The 19220-nt window shown below is 43.0% G+C and overlaps 1 protein-coding gene and 2 pseudogenes across 1 annotated transcript in view; all 3 read left to right on the top strand.

The window, feature by feature from the left end:
• The window catches only part of DGL1 (dolichyl-diphosphooligosaccharide-protein glycosyltransferase 48kDa subunit family protein), a 37396-nt gene extending 33580 nt beyond the window's left edge, over positions 1 to 3816 (top strand). Inside the window, exons 13-14 of the mRNA XM_087392804.1 lie at positions 3117 to 3200; positions 3317 to 3816. Of these exons, the coding sequence (XP_087248930.1) occupies positions 3117 to 3200; positions 3317 to 3364 (132 nt within the window). The 3' untranslated portion in view covers positions 3365 to 3816. The remainder of the gene's footprint in view (positions 1 to 3116; positions 3201 to 3316) is intronic.
• A 158-nt stretch (positions 3817 to 3974) lies between these two features.
• Positions 3975 to 16317, top strand: LOC147888600 (cytochrome P450 94C1-like; annotated as a pseudogene).
• Positions 16315 to 17338, top strand: LOC147888599 (cytochrome P450 86B1-like; annotated as a pseudogene).
• Positions 17339 to 19220: the final 1882 nt, after the last annotated feature.

Here is a 19220-nt window from a genome sequence, read left to right as displayed (position 1 = left end):
AACTTAGCGCCTTGCTCTTGGATGGACTCGTTTTTCCCTTCAATTTTGAAGGTAAACTCCCTATCAAGAGATTCTTGAAGGAGAGATGAAGGCAATTCTATACGTGGGTTATTATACTCAATATGTGTGTAACTCTCATTTATCCTCTTCAGGAGGAGGTGATGGTGTTCTCTCCCTATGTCCTTCTGGTAGTGGGACAAGTTCATTATTAAAGATCCCTTCTCCTTCCATTCTTTCCTTTTAGTAATACAAGAGAGAAAATGACTTGCTGTAAGTTCAGAAAAGGGGTTTATTTTACAGCAAAAGTCAAGTATTGGAGTTGGTGGTACTTATCCGACCTCTCGCTTCGCGTGTGTTGAAAAGCCACTTCAAATGACCTCTTCTTCCTTCTCTTTTAGGCTTTTCTTCTTGTATTTCTGCTGTAAACTGGTGCGCTCCGTTTGGGCTACTTATTTTGAGTGGATTGGAGCTCTAGATACCGTTATAGGGGGTACTTGGTGGGTGGATCACCCCCTTAAAATCTTGTTCCGATTCGAATTTCCGTTGGGGAGAATGGGGGGGAGGGGGGTCTCTTTTCCTCATGGTTTAAGGGTTTTTAAGGGTCTATTCACACCGCCGTTTCCCGTCCAAAGACCAGAAAATTCAGAGAAAGCCCTTACCTCAGGGGCTCCAAAATCTAGGATTTGCAAGTATCTTCCTTGAAAACTCGCACCTTGGTTGCCAGACTCTGGTCGGGGCCTGCAAAGCTTGGCCTTTGTGAACGAACTTCTACCGGTTTGCTGCAGCGTGTCTCCCAGCTTGCGCAATGTTTTAATGTCTACTAATCCCGGATTAGTGATTTCTCTTGTCATGACAAAATCCATATAGATGTACGGACTGTCAGAAAAGCTGGTATGGTATTGAATGGACAGTCGTATGGACTATATAGACAGGCTGTATGGAGCGTACGGGCAGCCGTACAGTTGTATGGACAAGTCTGAGGACTTTTCTTAGCGCAGGCAGAGCAGATCTGAGGGCAAGGGCACAAATCTGAGTGAAAAACAGGGCAGGTTGAGGTTCTCTGCAGCAATGGCGGCGTGCTGGCGCAGATATGAAGCTAGAGATTGATGGAGCTGGTCGGGATGGAGCTGCTTGAGGCAGTGATTGCTGGGGTTGAAGGATCTGTACAGATGGCACTTTTGCAAGAAATGGCGGCGCAGATCTGGAACTGGTCGCAGATCTGATTGCCTTTGCTGATGGAGGCGCTGTGGCTGCGCAAAATCTGTTGACCTGCAGTAGAGGCTGGGAACTAGCTGTGGCTGGAAGCAAGAACTGAGGCGACCATCAGAATTGATCCAATGTGCCCATGAACTGGGGCGAATTGCTGTTGGAGATTGTGGGCTGCAAATGTGCACATAAGGGCGCAGGCAAGAATTGAGCATACATCGCTCCAATACCACTGTTGACTGGAATGCAATGGAGTCATCGTTGGGAGTAAAAATTCAAAATCACTTCAACTAAATGATCATGTTCGATTTCCACGTGCTAAACATGTTGTATGAAACATGCCCTTTTTTTTTGAGTTGTTGATAAGAACCTTCAGGGTTTTAGAATGGCACTCAGTGTAGGATATTGTTTTGTGAAAAAGCACAAAGTGCTTGCAAGAATGAATAGTGAATGAAAGACAAGTCTAGCCATATAGGCCTAACTTAGGACTGTTAAAGAACTGAAATCCAACCAGAGGGTATCCTGCAGTGGAAGACTGATAGATAGCCCAGGCATTACACGTGGAAGTGTTTCAGTATGGAATCAAGCTTCATAACCATGTGTGTACTACACAACATTCATGTGTGTGTGCAGACCAGCAAACAGACGGTGCTCAGAGACAAATATAGAAGCCACTCTTTATTTTTCCATCGTCCAAAACCTGGACAATATACAATACCAAAAGTTTCTCCTACTATCTGCCTGGCACCTCTAGATATCTGAGCCATCGTGCTTCACTGAGCGTATGGAGACGCTCTGTGCAGTGATCCCTCCACCTTGTTGTTTGAAACCTCAGCCTAGGTGGGCAGCCCTTCTCAGCTTAGTCTGCAGCTTCTTTGTACCTCCTTCACCTCCTGGATATAGGCCCAAGGAAGGTCTAGTGCTGCTCCTATCTGCTGGCTGAAGTGCTGCTGCAAGCGACGATCTTATGGGCCAACAGGCCCTCCTTTTATAGGGCAAGGATGCCCCCAAAAATACCAACCAGCAGGGAGGGAAATGGCCGACTTTCCTTGTAGTATATCAGCCCCCCTTTGGGGGCACAAAACTATGCCCTTCAGGGCCCGCAATGGGGCACAAAACTAGGGCCCTTCAGGGCCATATGCAGGGCTGACCTGCCATGTGGCATTACGCTACTGGCCAGGTCCCTGCTCATATTGCAGGCTTCTCACCTGTCCATGGTCCTCGCCATCTGTCCTGTCTACTTGCTGCTCCAGATATGCCACAGTCCTGGTTCTTTTCCAGGCTCTATGCCAGCCAGGTGGTGATTAATGTACATGCAATGTGATGCTTATCCAGTTTTTGCATGCTGATGTAGGGCCTACGTTTATTGTAATTTGTATGTGACTAGTGTGTTTGAGAAAGTAGGAATGCGTCTAGGCCAAATTAAGCTTTCCTGAGGTGGGACTGTCGAGCATGGTACATGATTGGGTTGCCTACAATAAGATTTTGATATGGCTCGGGATCTACTGCGTATGATGATGGCCTAACAAGGATATACAGTGATGGCATTCCTAAGAAGGTTTATTTTGAGAAGTATGATAGTGATACTGGTTTGCAAGGAATCTGGGAGAGGTGAAATATTCAAAGGGCTGCAAGATGCTTATCACAGGATGGAGTATTCGGAGCTTAAGTTTAATATTAGAACATAGGGTTTGGGAGAGGAGCATGGACATTCCGACCCCAACAATGTTCTAATAAAATTATATCTGTAGATGTATTATCTGTGATATCAGATCCTTTATGAGTCAGATGGAGAACCTTATTCATCTGCTTAGCAGTGCAATTTAAGATTGGATTAGGTGTCTTGTTATATTCAATGTGGGAATGAATTTCCTTTGGTTGGAGCAAGCTAAGAGGTTTCTTTCTTGCAGATTCCTGTGCGACCTTTCAAGCATAACGAGTATGAGAGATTCATCAGGGCTGCATACCCTTATTATAGTGCATGTTTTTCAATGGTACACCCTGTTGATTAAACGTTACTGAGATTGTTTAGTTTTGAAAAATAGTAAAAATTTATTTTGATTAATCCTCATACGTGTTATTTTACTTTTTTTTGTTGGGGTTCTTTCAGATGCTTGGTTTCTTCATTTTTGGAATCTCGTTCCTGTACCACAAATGATCCTGGAAAGGGATATAGACGAATATGCTGAAGGGTGTCTTTGGCCGATGCCCTTTCCCAAAATTTTTGAGACGTGAATTGAGAATGTCCAAAGCTTTGGGTTGTTCTAAGAGGTGCAAAACAGTATTGCGAGGAGCTTTCGGCCTGTTTTCTTTGCAACACAACCCAGGAATGCTTAGGACTTTGTTCCTATGCGTAGCTGAGTCTGACCTAAAGAGTTCATCTATGAGAAGCTGACTCTGAACTCGAATAAACAGAATTAAGTGAAAGTTATGAATGCTAATCCTTCACGGTTACTAGGATTTACACACACTAACATGACAATCATATCAGATTCTTCCATTCTGAAAATCTTATATATTTTCCAGGAATCTGCTGGCAAACACCAGCTTGTAGTACATTGTTTTTTGAAATCATCATATGCACTGTCTGGGACCTTTTCATTCGTTTGATATTCTTCTTGAGAACAGTGGCTCTTATCTACCTTTTTAGGATATTTTGTGCGGTGGTCAAGTGATATTGATGAGGGAGGGGAACTGGAATGTATGGCATTGCATGCATGTTGTATATGAGATGCCATTGCATACATATTGCATATCTTGGAAACTCGATGGGGATGAATGCACTCAATGGAATTCAGTAAGTAATCTTTAGGAGTGGAGTTGAAGGACCAATTCTAGGAGTGCTGAGCAAGGAAGGGGACAGGAGAGCAAGCATAGGGATGCACAACAGAATTAGGTAGAATGGCGCAGATGAATGATTGCAGGTGTTATTTTTTCAAATAACGTGTCCTGTGTGGTGTATACACAAAGCAAGAGGAGAGAGCTAATGCACTCAATGGAATTCAGTAAGTAATCTTTAGGACTGGAGTTGAAGGACCAATTCTAGGAGTGCTGAGCAAGGAAGGGGACAGGAGAGCGAGCATAGGGATGCACAACAGAATTAGGTAGAATGGCACAGATGAATGATTGCAGGTGTTATTTTTTCAAATAACGTGTCCTGTGTGGAGTATACACAAAGCAAGAGGAGAGAGAGCTAATGAAAGATGCCACAGTGAGAAACTTAACAGAGTGAATACTCAGGTGTTGCTCTGTCACATGTGTTTCCCATGTGACCATGATCCTCACTAAAAATTTATGACAACGATGCTGATCTCTATCACAGGTACATTTTTGTTGTTTTTAGGTCTGTTATTGCTTCTGCAATTGTAACGGGGAGACCTTCATTTCAGTTGTAAAATCAGGGTGGTTCTTTGCTTGCAAGTGCAGGTGGCTGTTTTATTCTTGTGTATGGGAGAACTTTTCTTTGTTGCTATCCTCATTTTCCAAATGTGGTGAAGAAAATGTGTTTTCTGTCTATCCTCACGCACTAGGAGGTTTTTTTTGGATTGTCTTTCAATGGCGCTGGAGATTTGAATGGCTCATCAGCCTATGCCCTTTTCAATCAGTAGGGTGGGATTGTGGGTTTTCTTGTGGGATTTTATTTAATAGCTCCATGAGAACTCCTAGTTTCTCTTCAATGACTACCAGGTAGACTAATATGTTTTCTGCCCTTCACCTCCGGAGTGCTGACAGAAACTCAGAATGGATATGTTGGGGGTGCCTAAAACTGGCCTTCAGTGAACTAAAGGGCAGTAAACTGTAACTCACTTGGCATTCACGCCATTCAGAACCACATTGCATCATTTCCAGTCAGTTCCATTAGTTAAATGCCACTCTTAAACAAGGCTACAGTGCCCCTACTCAATGACCCACAAGACACCCATTGGTCCCAAGTTCTTTGGCGCCCCTTTCGGTATTTATTTACTTTTTAAAAAATGGAATCTGCTTTACAACAGGGCTCACCCTTGTATTGTGCTTCTTGCAATTCCACTATCCGAGCCAGACTTTGGCTTCAAAGGCATCCACATCTAAGTGCACACACTAGTACCCCATACACCAAGGCAACACTAAGGCATTCCTCAATGACTCTACCAATTGAGTGCGGCAATGCATCAATGCAAGTCCCCAAAAGTGCTCAAATAGCCTCAAGCAAGCCCTCTACAATCGAGTGTCTTTTCGCAACCCGAGGGTCCCAGATAGAACTTCAAAAAACAAGCTACATTGCAATGACTTCAGAAAATAGCAAATTGGAAAACATGATTGTACCCGTTGTCTGTGGATGAGAGGTGAGCTATGCCCTCGTAGCTTTCCTTTGTCCAGGCTCCTAGTGATGAACAAGTTACTTCTAGCCACGGGAGAGAGAAAGAGAGACTAGGAGTTCAAGAGAAAACAAGGTGAATGATCAAAATCATTCATGAGGCTTGCCCAAGTCCAAAATAGAAAGAAGAGAAAACGAGGGCGGAAGTGGTGGAGATCACATGCCCCCAATAGAAAGAAGAGAAAAACAAGGAAAAAATGGTGGAGGTCAACCAATCACAAAATTTGATTTTTTTAAAATTAAAAAACATATTTTTCTCTTCTAAACAAACCGTCGTAACTATAGCCTACCCCTCAGGGCAGGCCAAAAAGAGAGACTAGGAGTTGATCTGAGAGGGAAGAGCAAGGCTCATGGGCGAAGAGGCTATAATAGGTGAGGAAAAGGCTAGTTGTTCAACCAAGTAAACACCTCGATTTGTGTGTAGGGTAGTTACAATACTTCGTATAGTTGTAGATGTTAGTACAACAAAATGGAGCATAAATAGTTCGTACAGCCAGCAATTAATGCACTTAAGTTGTCTTGAAATGTGACAATCAAACATACTCTCCGTGTAGACAGTGTTGGAAGTTGTGCTAGCAATCATCTTGGCAAAGCGTGCAAGGCAAAGCAAAACAATTGTACAATTGCATCGAGATGAGTGCCTACAGTTTGTACAATTGTATGGATCGCCTCGAGATGCATGAAGACAACAAACAACGTGGAAGATTGAAATACGTGCTCTTTTCTCAACCTTCCAAAACGTGCAATGAACCAGCTCGTAATGGTTCAAGGAGGAGAGAGGGTGGTAGGTGGTGCATGAGGGACTACCATGTGGCCCCCTCATTAATGCTCTAACCCACCCTACTAAGGACAATATTGGTTGCCCCTTGGGCCTAACATTTAGACCCCTCTTTAATGCCTTAGTCTAGCCCTTGGACCTAGTGTGGGCACTTAGAAATTGCCCCTAGGGACTTCTAGGAAGTTAACAGTTCCTCTAGGCGAGTCCCCTACGGCCAAACTAACAGTGGAAGTAGTCACAGGGTTAGCTTACACATGAAAATTCACATCCTCGTGGCATACCTCCCTCTTGAGACAACAAACAAAGTTGTTTGCTGCCACAAAATACAGTAAACAAGGGTGCACGTATGCATGAAAGCACTTGGCTCCAACTTGTGGGTTTTTGGGGTCTTTAGACCCTAGCGATTGTTTAGTAAGAAATAATAAAAAAGAAACGCTTTGAGGACTCGCAAGATCCATTAGGCTTTGCCAAGGTTCTTTAGTTATTTGCATGCTCTCACACTGACTGCAAAGCCACTGCCTTTTAAACTATAATTTAAAATTGAAAGGTAAATTGGCTTTATTTTTCCTTGAAGGTTTTAGGAATGATACCTGCAAAGTTTTGATGTCAACTTTCTGGGGTTTTTTTGGCTTTATGTTTATAAACAGATCCAATAGACGACAATCTCTTCACTGGCAAGCATAAAGCCCGTTTGGCTGGCATAAAGCCCTTTCAACAGGAAAACGTATTTTTTAAACAAGCGAACCTGCTTTTCTGGCAAACGGCTTTGTGGATAGCAAATTTTTTTTCAAGCAATGGCTTCAGCAGTTAAGAGGCGAATCGGCTTTAGCGCCTTGCTCACAAATGAACACGTGAGACCTGGATGAGCAACTGGACAACTTGAAGTGACTTGAAGACTTGTAGCCGGAGGAAGCCAAGGTAATCGTTCTAGGGAGAGCTCAAGCATGGAGGGAGAGTGGAGCCCCTGAATTGATTTATAGCCATGTTAGAGGGGGGTCTAAAGCACACACAAGCTAAAAGCTGAAAAGCAAACAGCCACACAAGCTAAAAGCTGAAAGCCAAGAGCCATCTAAAAGTAGAGGTTAAGAACTTTAGAGATTCCTAATAAAAATTCTTAAAAAACTAAGAATAATTACAAAACTCCCACTCAACTCAATCCTAAAGCACTGTCTCTAGGAGAGCTAGTGCTAACAAACAATAATGAAAGAGGCATAAATAGCCCATACCAAATAATACATGATATGTAAGGAGAGTGTGTGATTCCATCTATATATCAATGTGTCATCTGTGTGGAGTGACTAGTACACTCATCATAGAGATCCCGTGGTCGAAATACTGTCAACAATCAATACCTTGGGTGAGACTTGCTGTGTCACCAAGCGACCTGCAGACATCCTGTGAGTTGTCTGCATCAAGAGGGAGCTGAGATGCTACCCCCCTCTTGAGCACTAGGCAATGCTCTAGACCTATGCTTTGCTGAACTTGAATGAGCCTGTACTGCAGTGGGCTCGAGCTGAAAATGCTTTTAGGTAGAGCTGCAATATAGGCTGGTTAGTGCTGAAACTAACCAGATACCTTATGGAAAGTCTACCTCTGACTTTCCTTTCACGATGTGCTTCGGAACCAAAATCTCATCCAGTTCCTCTACTTCAGGCTATTTCTCATCAAGCATGTCTTCTGGCACAACTCCTTGGAAAGGCTTCAACAAACTCACATGAAAGGTATTGTGAATTGTCCAATGGCGTGGTAGCTTTAGCCTGTAAGCTACATCATTTATCTTTTGCAAGACTTGGAAATGTCCATAGTACCGCATTTTCAGTTTGGTGTACACCTTATCCTTGCCTTTCATTTGCCTAAGTCTTGCTTTTTGAAAATGCAGCAACACCCAATCATAGTCTTTAAAGACCAAGTCACGCCGGTGCTTATCTGTTGCTCTTTTATGCTTCTCTTGGCTTTTCGGGAGGGCTGTTTTTACCTTCTAATACGTTGCATCTAAGCTTTCCACAAATCTGTCCGCTCCGAACATCTTCTCTTTGGTGTGCAAAATGGGAGGTACCTTTCTTCCACCTTCCACAATTACGAAGGGTGCTTTCCCTATGGAAAAATGTACTATATTGTTGTAGGCAAACCCAACTAGTGGCAAAAATTGCTCCCATTTTGTTTGCTGGGTTGAAACATAGCATGTAAGAAGATCAAGGGAAGTACATTTTGCCTCTTCTGACTGTCCATCTGATTGTGGGTGGAAAGAAGATGAAAAATTCAACGTAGTGCCCATGTTCTCAAACAAACCTCTCTAGAAAAGGCTGGTCATATGGGGGTCTCGATCATTGACAATGGATTGAGGTATCCCATGGTGCTTGACAACATGAGACATAAATAATCTCACCTGTGATTTTCTTTTGCATTGGAATAAAGTGGGCTTGCTTGTTGAATATGCAAATTATGGTCCACATTCTATCATGTCTTGATGGTGTACGAGGTAAATCGAAGATGAGTCCATGGCAATGCTTTGCCAGGGTCTATCTTGAATAGGCAATGGTTGTAGTGACCTAGTTGGCTTTTTCCTATCATACTTTACCTTCTGACAAGTGATGCATGTCTTTACATAAGCTTCAACATCTCTCCTCAGAGTCAGCCAGTGGAAGAATTGCTCCACACCTTTGACTGTGGCTTCAATGCCTTGATGTCCTGCATATGGTGGGGCATAACTCTCCATTAAAACCTTTGGCCTCAACTGCTTTGTTACACAGAGTTTGCCATGCATCATCAGGAATCCATCCTTAAGCATATAGTGCTCTTGTCGATTGCCCTCAACTAGTTGATCATAAATTCTTGCAAAATTATAATCATTGGCATACTGATCCTTCATGGCATCAAGTTCATTGTGGTATGCAATGGTGATAGCTGAAACTTGGACCTTTTTTGATATTGCATCGGGATTGAAAGTGCATCTGCAACAACATTCTTCTTACCAGGCACATGCACAATCTGAAAATGAAAGATCGAAAGGAAGTTCACTGATCACATGTTTTTCTGACAGCTTTCTCTGGGTGAGAAAGCACCTCAAGGATTGGTGATCCGTCTGGACATAAAAATCAACACCTAAGAGGTAATGCTTCCAAGTAGAAAGAGCATGTATGACAACTGCTATCTCTTTCTCATATATCCCAAAATTCATCTAAGCATCAGTGAGCACTCTGCCCTCATATGCAACCACTCTACTGTCTTGCATGAGTATTCCTCTTATGATGTTCCCGCAGGCATCACACTGGACAACAAAGGGATTGCGTAAGTCTGGTAAGATTATGACAGGATCAAAACATAACTTCTCCTTAAGCTCTTCTCGAAAGCTGCAATTTCTTTAGTACCCCATATGAAAGACACTCCCTTCTTATGTAGGGCATGCAGAGGTGAGGCTATTTTAGCAAAATAGCTATAAACCGCCTGTAGTATGAGCATAAGCCAAGAAAGCTCCGTACTCCATGGATGTTTTTCGATGGTGGCCAATTCCGTATGGCTCCACTTTGCCAGGATCCATCCTGACCCCATCCTTAGATATTATGTGCCCCACTTTGGCAAGAGCCATCTTGACCCCATCCTTAAATATTATGTTCCCCAAAAAGTGGATTTGTGTATGGAAAATTCACTCTTCTTGGCATTAACCAACAACTTATCCTTCGTGAGCTCTACAAAAACAATTGGCAAGTGCTCTTTGTGCTCAACCTCGTTCTTACAAAACACTGTGATGTCATCAAACCGACCAAAGCTCTGTGCTCTCTAAAAATTTTGTTTATCATCCAATTGAAGGTGGCAGGTTCATTTGTCAACCCAAATGGCATCACGAGAAATTCATACAAGCCAAATGTGGTCCTAAAATCCATCTTGTGCACATCCTTAGGTCATATTTTGATATGATGGTAGCCACTCTAAAAATCTATCTGGCTGACATTGCAGACCCCTCTAACTTATCAAAGATTTCATCAATCCAAGGTATCAAGAATATGTTCTTAATGGTTATCTTATTCATAGCTTAGTCATACAATCGAGTAAACATCTTGATCCACATTAAGGATAGGTATAATAGTCCCTACAACTACATCGAGATGCATGCAACTGTCTGTACAACTAGAAAACATAACATAAATAGTCCCTACAACTAGTAATTAATGCACTTTAGCCGCCTTGAAATGCATGGCAATCAAACGTACTCTCCATAACGATAGTCTTGGGAAGTGTGTAAGCAACCGTCTTGGAAAAGCATACAAGGCAAATAAAAGCAATCGTATAATTGCCTTGGGATCAATGCTTGTAGGCCGTATAGCCGTATGGGCTGCCTTGGGATGCATGAAGGCAACAAACATTGTGGAAGATGATGATTCTAAAATGCGTGCCTTTTTCTCAACCTTCTAAAATGTGCAATTAACCAGCCCGTAATGGTTTAAGGAGGAGTAAGGGAGAGCGTGGTAGGTGGTGCATGAGGGGTTGCCACATGGCCCCCTCATTAATTTCTAACCCACCCTATCAAGGACAATGTTGGTTGCCCCTTGGGCCCAACATTTAGACCCCTCTTTAATGCCTTAGTCTAGCCCTTGGACCTAGTGGGTGCACTTAGAAATTGCCCCTAGGCTTCCTCTAGGCCAGTCCCCTACGGCCAAATTAATAGTGTTTTGAGCTTCTCACAATGACCTGCTCCTAATGATTTAGATATATATATCTTTCAAAATATAGCCGAAAGGATTTGTCTGTTGAATTGGGCATAAAAGCCACCCAACTCAATTCATGCGGGCATCATACCATGGGTGACTATTGTGGTTGACCCATAAGCACTTAAAGACAAACAATGTCAAGAGATATGCTCAATCTCAGAATCAAAATACCAAGAAACTTCAGTGTAAAAATGACCAAGTGGCATTATCAAAGAACTAATGCATATACCTAGATGGATCTAGGAACATGTCCAAGCTCATCCTCTTAAAATACAACACAGTGTGCAGTTTCAATCTCATGATAGTTACTCATAAGGTACAAAACCATAAACTTTATCACGCATAGCAGGGACTAGCTACTATGACATCCCCACTGACCTCATCAACACTATAACAGGGATGTGAATTTTCATGTGTAGGCTAACCCCGTGGCTACTTGGTGTCAATAATGTAAATATTATGAGAGACTGACATCTAGATTGTTAAGCATGTTTTGCTTATTAGACTGCTTATTCGTGGATGTGCAGATTTGTATGTGTGAGACCATATCTTTACACTGGTCTACACCCATCATTTGATGGCTGATGACATCGATGGAGACGTCATAATGGCTATAGTTTATAGTTATCAAATCTTGTGAATGACTAACATAAGATTGTATTGCACTATGGGTTGTGTTTTTAAAGGAGGGTTCTTGGATTCATCTAGATATATTTAGTCTTGACCTTGTTCAATGTCACACGTGTTTTGGTGACTTCAACAAGTCTTGTTGTTAAGGATCCAAAGACTGGTTTGATTTTGCTATCCCTTAATAGATTAACAAATGAAGTTAGATGTGGTGGAAACTAAGGATGTGGGAAGTATATTGAGAAAATGAGTATTGACCATAGTGGGGTTTGGTTATATTACCTTGATGTTGAAGATGTGGTGCAAAAGATTTTAGAAAACTTGGTTTCAAAGTAGGAACATATACCTCAATATGGAAATATCACATAAAAGCTTCAATAACTCAATGCCAAAATCTCATTTGAAAATTTGCAATGATTATTTGAAAATCATGAAGGCTATTAATAGCCAAAGGATTGGATGTGGTGCAAAAGTTTTTAGAACACTTTCTTGGAAAGTAAGGGCATATTCCTCATTGTGAAAATCTCACATGAAAGCTTGCAAAATAGTAAAAATCATGAAAGCTATTAATAAGCGAAAGAATTGGATGTGACATGTTGGGATGTCGAGCTCTCATCTTTTCCAAAGAGCAGCATAGCAAAAGGTTTTGGAACAGTTTGTCTCAAAGTAAGAATGTAAAAGCTTGCTATAACTCAATGCCGAAATCTCACATGAAAACTTGCAACTAACAATTTCAAAATCATGAAGGCTATTAATGAGCTAAAGGATTGGAAGTGATGTTGGGCTTTTATCTTTTCCAAAGAAGTATCATAGCAATCAAACAAACTAGACAAGAGGGCCTTAAATAAAAAATCACTCAAAGGTCCTTTATTAATTAACACAACTAAGAATGATAGGATCAAAGTTGGGGTGAAAAGATTGTTTTTAAGACTTGTGGACAATGTGAAGAAGATATCGAGAGCTACACACCAAACCTTGCCTTGAGATCAAAATCAAAGTTGTAAAGGACATATAGCTCCACATTTTTCGTTTTTAATTTCATTGTAATTGAAGGTCTAGTTCAAGAGATATGTCACCTACAAGAAGTGTGGACAAGCATGCATTAAGAGGATTCTGACAAAAAGAGAGACAATTGAGAAGGTCAACCTACTCCATTTGTTGTTCTTGTAGCAATCAATTCGTTTAGGATGGCACTCTAGTGTTCTTTGAAAGCTGATTGGGGAAGTTTAATTGTCATCTTTGAATTCCTTGTGGGCTTCATGAGCTGATTTCTAGGTTTGTTTTCTTTGCAGGCAAAGACTAAGGTTCAAAGCTAAGCATTGAATTGTATCCTTTATTATCTTCTTGTTTACTTACCGATCTTCACTAATCAATATTCACATCTTACCTAATCGATTGTTGGGAGTTTGATAAATAGGTACCCCAAGATTTAAAAATGCGCGGTTAATTAATTTGTGTAGCAAAAAGGGGGGGGGAGAGTGTAAAAATTAATGTCATCAAAGCCCTATTTTGTTGCACGAATTCAATTAATGTAGTCAAAGCCTTATTTTGCTGTGCAAATTCCCAGAAGATTCGAGAGAAGGCATGAGTTTCTTGGAGAAGCCTCTGGTCTCTAGAAAGTTCAGCTGGCTACTATGAGGAGCAACGTAGGCTGCTGCAGAGACGAGAAGGGGGGCTGTAAAATCCTCCAAGGAAGAAGGAAGAACAGGAGGAGAGGGGAGAGGGAGGGGAGGGAGAGGGAGGCTAGAGTGGAGAGAGGGAGTAGAGGGAGGAAGAAGATGAGAGGAGGCAAGGAAGGGAAAGGACATGTAGGAGTAGAGGAGAGGCACAGATGTAGGGGCGGGAGAGGTGCAAATGCAAAGATTGATGTGCATATTTTGCATATTGAGGGGTTGTAAGATTATGCATTTAATTGAAAGGAGGGGGCCGGATCAAGTAATTATTTAATCAATCAAGGAGTGAATAGGAGAGATGCAACCGATTGTTGGGAGTTTGATAAACATATAGCATCTATTGATTCAATCTATTTCAACAGAGCTCTAACCTGAGTTTTGAGAGTCGAGTGCTATCACCTTGAGTGGCTATTCCTCTTGAATTCACTGAGACTATCTTTTTTGGGACATTCTTGCCATATGCTTCATCGACAATCTCTCTAAAGATGCAAGGATTCCGCCGCTCATTCCCCTCTCTCTCTCCGCCTCCCCCTTCCCTCTCCCTCCACTTTTCCCTCTCTCCCTCTTCTCCATTCCCTCTCCCTCCGCCCCCTCTTCCCTCCCCTCCCCCCTTTCCTCTCCTCACTCAGCCTCTGCTGCACTCATGTTTCCTCCCTCTCCCTTTCCTTCCTGCCTCTCCTTCCTCCCTTTACCTCCCTCCACTCAACACCGATCTACCAGCTACACTTCTAGAGAGTTCTGCCTCCAGCAGCTTCTGAAGAGTTCTCGAGACGTGGTGTCGCGCCTTAGGTGAATCGCCCTTGCCTTAATCAATGGCCCTCCTCAAATATGCTTATGTTAATTGCTCATGTACATGGCCTAATTAAATGTAGGGGGTTTTTCTCCTAGGGGGCCAATTGACGCAGTCGCACCAAGTGTACATCTAGGGGGCTAAATCCACGCACGTAATCCAGATGGGTGCATCTAGGTGTACAAGACCTAGGGAGCGTGTGCACGTAGAGAGAAAGGGCATGTCCAGATGCATTGACGAGAGAATATTCCCGTGGAAAGTCGTTATCATTGCCTTGTTGAAGTTGATATACGTGGGAAATCTGCATGGACACACGTCGTCATTCTTGCCTCTATAAATTTGCTCAATCACGCCTGCAAGCTTTACGTAGTCGCCATAGATGCTCTTAGCCAACCTTTGCTTCCTCTGTTGCCATCGCTCGCCTTCCACTCTCTCCATATCCACACTCTTGCAAGCTTCCACACCCCCTCCTGCCCAGCCATCGACTCTTGCCTCGCCATCGCTGCCTCCTCCCTTTCCTCTACTTCCTCTGGAAACACCACCCCTCCTATCGCGCCAACCCTCGCCTCCCCTCCTTCCCCCTCCTTGGTTGCCTCCCCCCCCCCCTCCCCCTCATCCTCCTCAACAAGCACCGCTTGTATGATTGGACCTCTGAGGTTTTGAACCGCACCCCCTCCCTCGCCGCCCCCGTCGTTGCCTGTGGTAGATTGGGTGTCTCCACTGCCGATCTCGCCAACGTCCAGCATATCCTCAAAAATAGATTCGAGGTTTACCCCAAAGGTCCTGGCTTCTACCCTTACTTCGCTGACCTCCTGGGCAATGGCATCTTCAACTGTGATGGTCACCTCTAGAAATTCCAACGCAAAGTAGCCAGTCGAGAGGTCACGTCCAACTCGCTGAAAGGTTTTGTTCTTGAAGTGGCTGAGACACAAATCTGTGACAGTTTGTTGCGAGCTTTGAGGACTGCGTGTGAGTCTAGACGCCCAGTGGATTTGTAAAGCCTTATTCATGGAGTATACCTTCCGCTCCATTTGCCAGCTTACTTTCAGAGCTAATCCTAGGTACCTCGGCAGCTCTAACAATGCACTGTCTATGGACACCTTCATCAAAGAGTTTGCACTGGCATTTGAGACGGCTCTCACAGTCACTGCATGGAGGTTCGTGACTCCTTATTTTGTCTGGACTACGAAAAGGGCCCTTAGGATTGGGGACGAGAGGAAGCTTCACGATGCCTTAGTTGTAGTGAACAGATTTGCCACCACTGTTATCGAGAAAAGAAAGACGGAGTTGCAGCTTGGCCAGGGGACTGAGCGGAAGGATATCTTATCCAGATTCATGCAGCTCACAAATCTAGAGACAGTACTTCAAAGATGAGAACGGAAAGGCGTTCTCCGATGCTCTCTTGTGAGACACGTTGCTGAGCTTCATCTTGGCAGGCCGTGATTCTGTTGCGTCTGGCATGGCATTTCGTATGTGTCTCTTATCCATCATCCACAAGTGGAAGAAGCTGTGCACGAAGAGCTTGTGGGGATTATCAGCGCACGTGAGTCACAGCAAGGCTCACAAGAGAAATCGGCAAATTTTAGAACCTTCTCTTACGATGAATTGAGGAAAATGAACTGCTTGCACGCAGCTCTGTCCGAGTCCATGTGGCTGTATCCTCCTACTCCAGCTGATGCCAAGTTTGCGTCAGAGGACAACACCCTTCCGGATGGAACAAAAGTCCGCAAAGGCTACAGGGCATCATATAATGTTTTCGCTATGGGTAGGGCCGAAAGGTTGTTGAGTAAAGATTGTAAGGACTTCAGGCCCGAGCGATGGTTAGGGGAGTGGGCAGTTTGCACCTGAGAGCCCGTTTAAGTATCCTGTGTTTCAAGGCGGTCCTAGAATTTATTTGGGCAAGGGAGGATGAAGAGCCCATTTAAGTGTCCTGTCTTTCAAGCTGGTCCCAGAATTTGTTTGGCCAAGGACTTTGCCTACATTGAGATGAAACTAGTGGTGGCATCACTTGTTCGAGAGTTCGAGTTTACACTAAGTCCTGAATTTGAGCCGTAGTATCGTTTGGAGTAAATTTGTTGATGGTGAAAGTGTTGCCGTTGACTGTGAGGAGACGCCAACAGTTGTCTCTGTGAAACTACATGTTTTCTGCTGCTGTTCTGTGAGATATTTCTTGAGAACTCAATTCGCACAGGTGGATCTCTAGCCGATATTCCGAAGGTCTGCTCCTGTATCAAGCTCCCAGGTCGGCTTGTTATTATAAATTCCAATGCCAAGTAGCCAGTCACGAATTCACTTCTAACTCGTTCAGAGGTTTTGTTCTTGAAGTGGCCGAGACACTAATCTATGACACTTTGTTGCCAGCTTTGAGGACTGCGTATGAGTCTAGACGCCCTGTGGATTTGCAAGCCTTGTTCAGGGAGTATACCTTCCGCTCCATTTGCCAACTTACTTTCGGAGCTGATCCGTTGTACCTCGACAGCTCTGACAACGCAGTGTCTGTCAACACCTCCATCAAAGAATTTGCGCAGGTGTTTGAGACGGCTCTTTCAATCACCGCACGGAGGTTCGTGAGTCCTTATTTTGTCTGGACTAAGAAAAGGGCCCTTAGGATTGGGGACGAGAGGAAGCTTCACGACGCCTTAGTTGTGAACAGATTTGCAACCACTATTCTCGAAAGAAGAAAGAGGGAGTTGCAGCTTGGCCAGGGGACTCAGCGGAAGGATCTCTTATCCAGATTCATGCAACTCACAAATCTAGAGGCGGGAGACCTTAATGATGATGAAAACGGAAGGGCCTTGTCCGATGCTCTCTTGAGAGACATCTTGTTGAGCTTCATCTTGGCAGGCCGTGATTCTGTTGCGTCTGGCATGGCATTTCTTATGTGGCTCTTATCTGTCATGCACGAGTGGAAGAAGTTGTGCACGAAAAGCTTGCGGGGATTATCAGAGCACGTGACAACAGGGCTCACAAGCGAAATTGGCAAATTTTAAAACCTTCTCTTACGATGACTTGAGGAAAATGAACTACTTGCACTCAGCTCTGTTTGAGTCCATGAGGCTGTATCCTCTCACTCCAGCTGATGCCAAGTTTGTGTCAGAGGACGACACCCTTCCAAATGGAAGACAAGTCTGCAAAGGCTACAGGGTATCATATAATGTTTTCCCTATGGGCAGGGCCAAAAGGTTATGGGGTAAAGACTGTAAGGACTTCAGGCCTGAGAGGCGATGGTTCGGGGAGGATGGGCAGTTTGTACGTGAGAGCCCATTTAAGTATCCTGTGATAGTGCACTGACTTTATATTATATGCAAAGCACCAGGATTGTATCCAACTAAATGCAGTAAGAGGATGCCCGACCAAATGATCGAACCTCTATGGGCACATTGGAGGCTTACAGTAGCTAGCAACATTAGAAGATTGGAAGCAAGTATGATTGGGAGGTTTGCAAAAATAGTATATGAGGGAAAAACGTAGAGTGTTTCACTCTCATTTAATAAGGAGTGGACTTGATTCCTATATATTTACGAGAACCACCTTGGTGAGTATGTACGAAAAATGTGGGAGTATGGAGGATGCTCAAATGTCTTGCTACATCATCTCACTCAAATGTTCTCATTAAACGTCATTACATGGACTACCATGATCCTTGGATACTTTGAGCAAATAGACAGCACAACACATACGCTTTGAATTTGTATGCAAGCATGCACAAAGATGTGAACAAAATGGGAGATTGGACGCCATGGAGATGGAGGAAGCAATCTGAAATCAAGATTGCACGATAAAGAATAAGAGTACTTGTGTCCCCCAACATGACAAAACTCTAAAGTCGCACCCAAATAGGTTGAACCACACATATTAAAACTAACTTAACCTTATACTACAACTAGGGGGGAAAACCTAAATACATTGGCCGCTGCCTTAATAATACATTATCTCTAATACCCCTTGCAATGACAATGTTTTGGTGTAAAAAGAGTCCTCTAGATCACCAAGTGGAAGCAAGCCCAACGCTTTGTGAAAGGCTTTAAAATTTTCTCTAGAGATAGCCTTAGTGAAAAGATTTGCAACGTTTTGATGTGTTGGACAATAGGTCAAACTAATTTCTCTTGCATGTAAAATCTCTTTGACATACTGATAATGGATCACAATGTGTTTGTGCATGCATGAAACATTGGATTTGTGCCACTACAATAGCACTATAGCTATCGGTGAGTATAGGTATAGATGGCTGCAAACAACCATGAAGCTTTGCCATCAATCTCCTGATTTAGACACATTCAACTATAGTTACATGAAAGACACCTTGTACCTAGCTTCATAAGATGAGGTTGCCACATTGGATTGTTTCTTGCTTAGCCACGAAATTCATGAATTATTGATAAAGAAACATTTACCAATGGTGGATTGTCTAGATCCATGATCACGAGCCCAATCTAAAGCACTAAATGCATGCAACTCAAAGTCAACCCCTTGGAGCAGACCAAGTTGCAGGTTAAATAAAGCCTTATATGGATGGAAGCACACTCTTAGCGCTTGATACAAAGTCAACCCCTTGGAGCAGACCAATGTGAAGGTTAATGAAAGCCTTGTATGGATTGGAGCACACTCCTAGAGCTTGATATGAAAAGATCGGTGTCTTTTTGACTAGACAAGATATGCATAACAATCCAAAATGAAAGCACCCTTTATTCAAGAAAGAAGGGGGTGATTTCATCATATGGTCTTGTATGTTGATGATATGTTGCTCATGGGTACTAATGCTACAAAAATGAAGATTTTAAGATTAAATTGCAAAAGACATTTGAATGTTTGATTCGGGGCTGCTACCCTATTGCTTGGACATTCAACTTATGCGAGATGACAAGGGCATTGGTTTGTTGTAGTCCAAGTACATTCCGAGACTCTTAAGCAGTTCAAATTTTAGAATTGTTAGCCTATTACAACTCCTATGAAAATTGTGACCCTTAATTGAGAATAAAACTAAATGAAGGGAGACCCTCCCTATGAGGTTTACTACTCTTTTACTTCTACATAAAGGTATGCTCTATTGACTTTGTTGCTTGGCATTAGTAGCCATTTCTTG

This window comes from Dipteris shenzhenensis, chromosome 21, assembly GCF_047967505.1.
Source record: "Dipteris shenzhenensis isolate YYH24624 ecotype China chromosome 21, Dip_SZ_1.0, whole genome shotgun sequence".
Lineage (NCBI taxonomy): Eukaryota > Viridiplantae > Streptophyta > Polypodiopsida > Gleicheniales > Dipteridaceae > Dipteris > Dipteris shenzhenensis.
The sequence above is the reverse complement of the archived record's forward strand: the minus strand, read 5'-3'. Positions and strand labels throughout refer to the sequence as shown.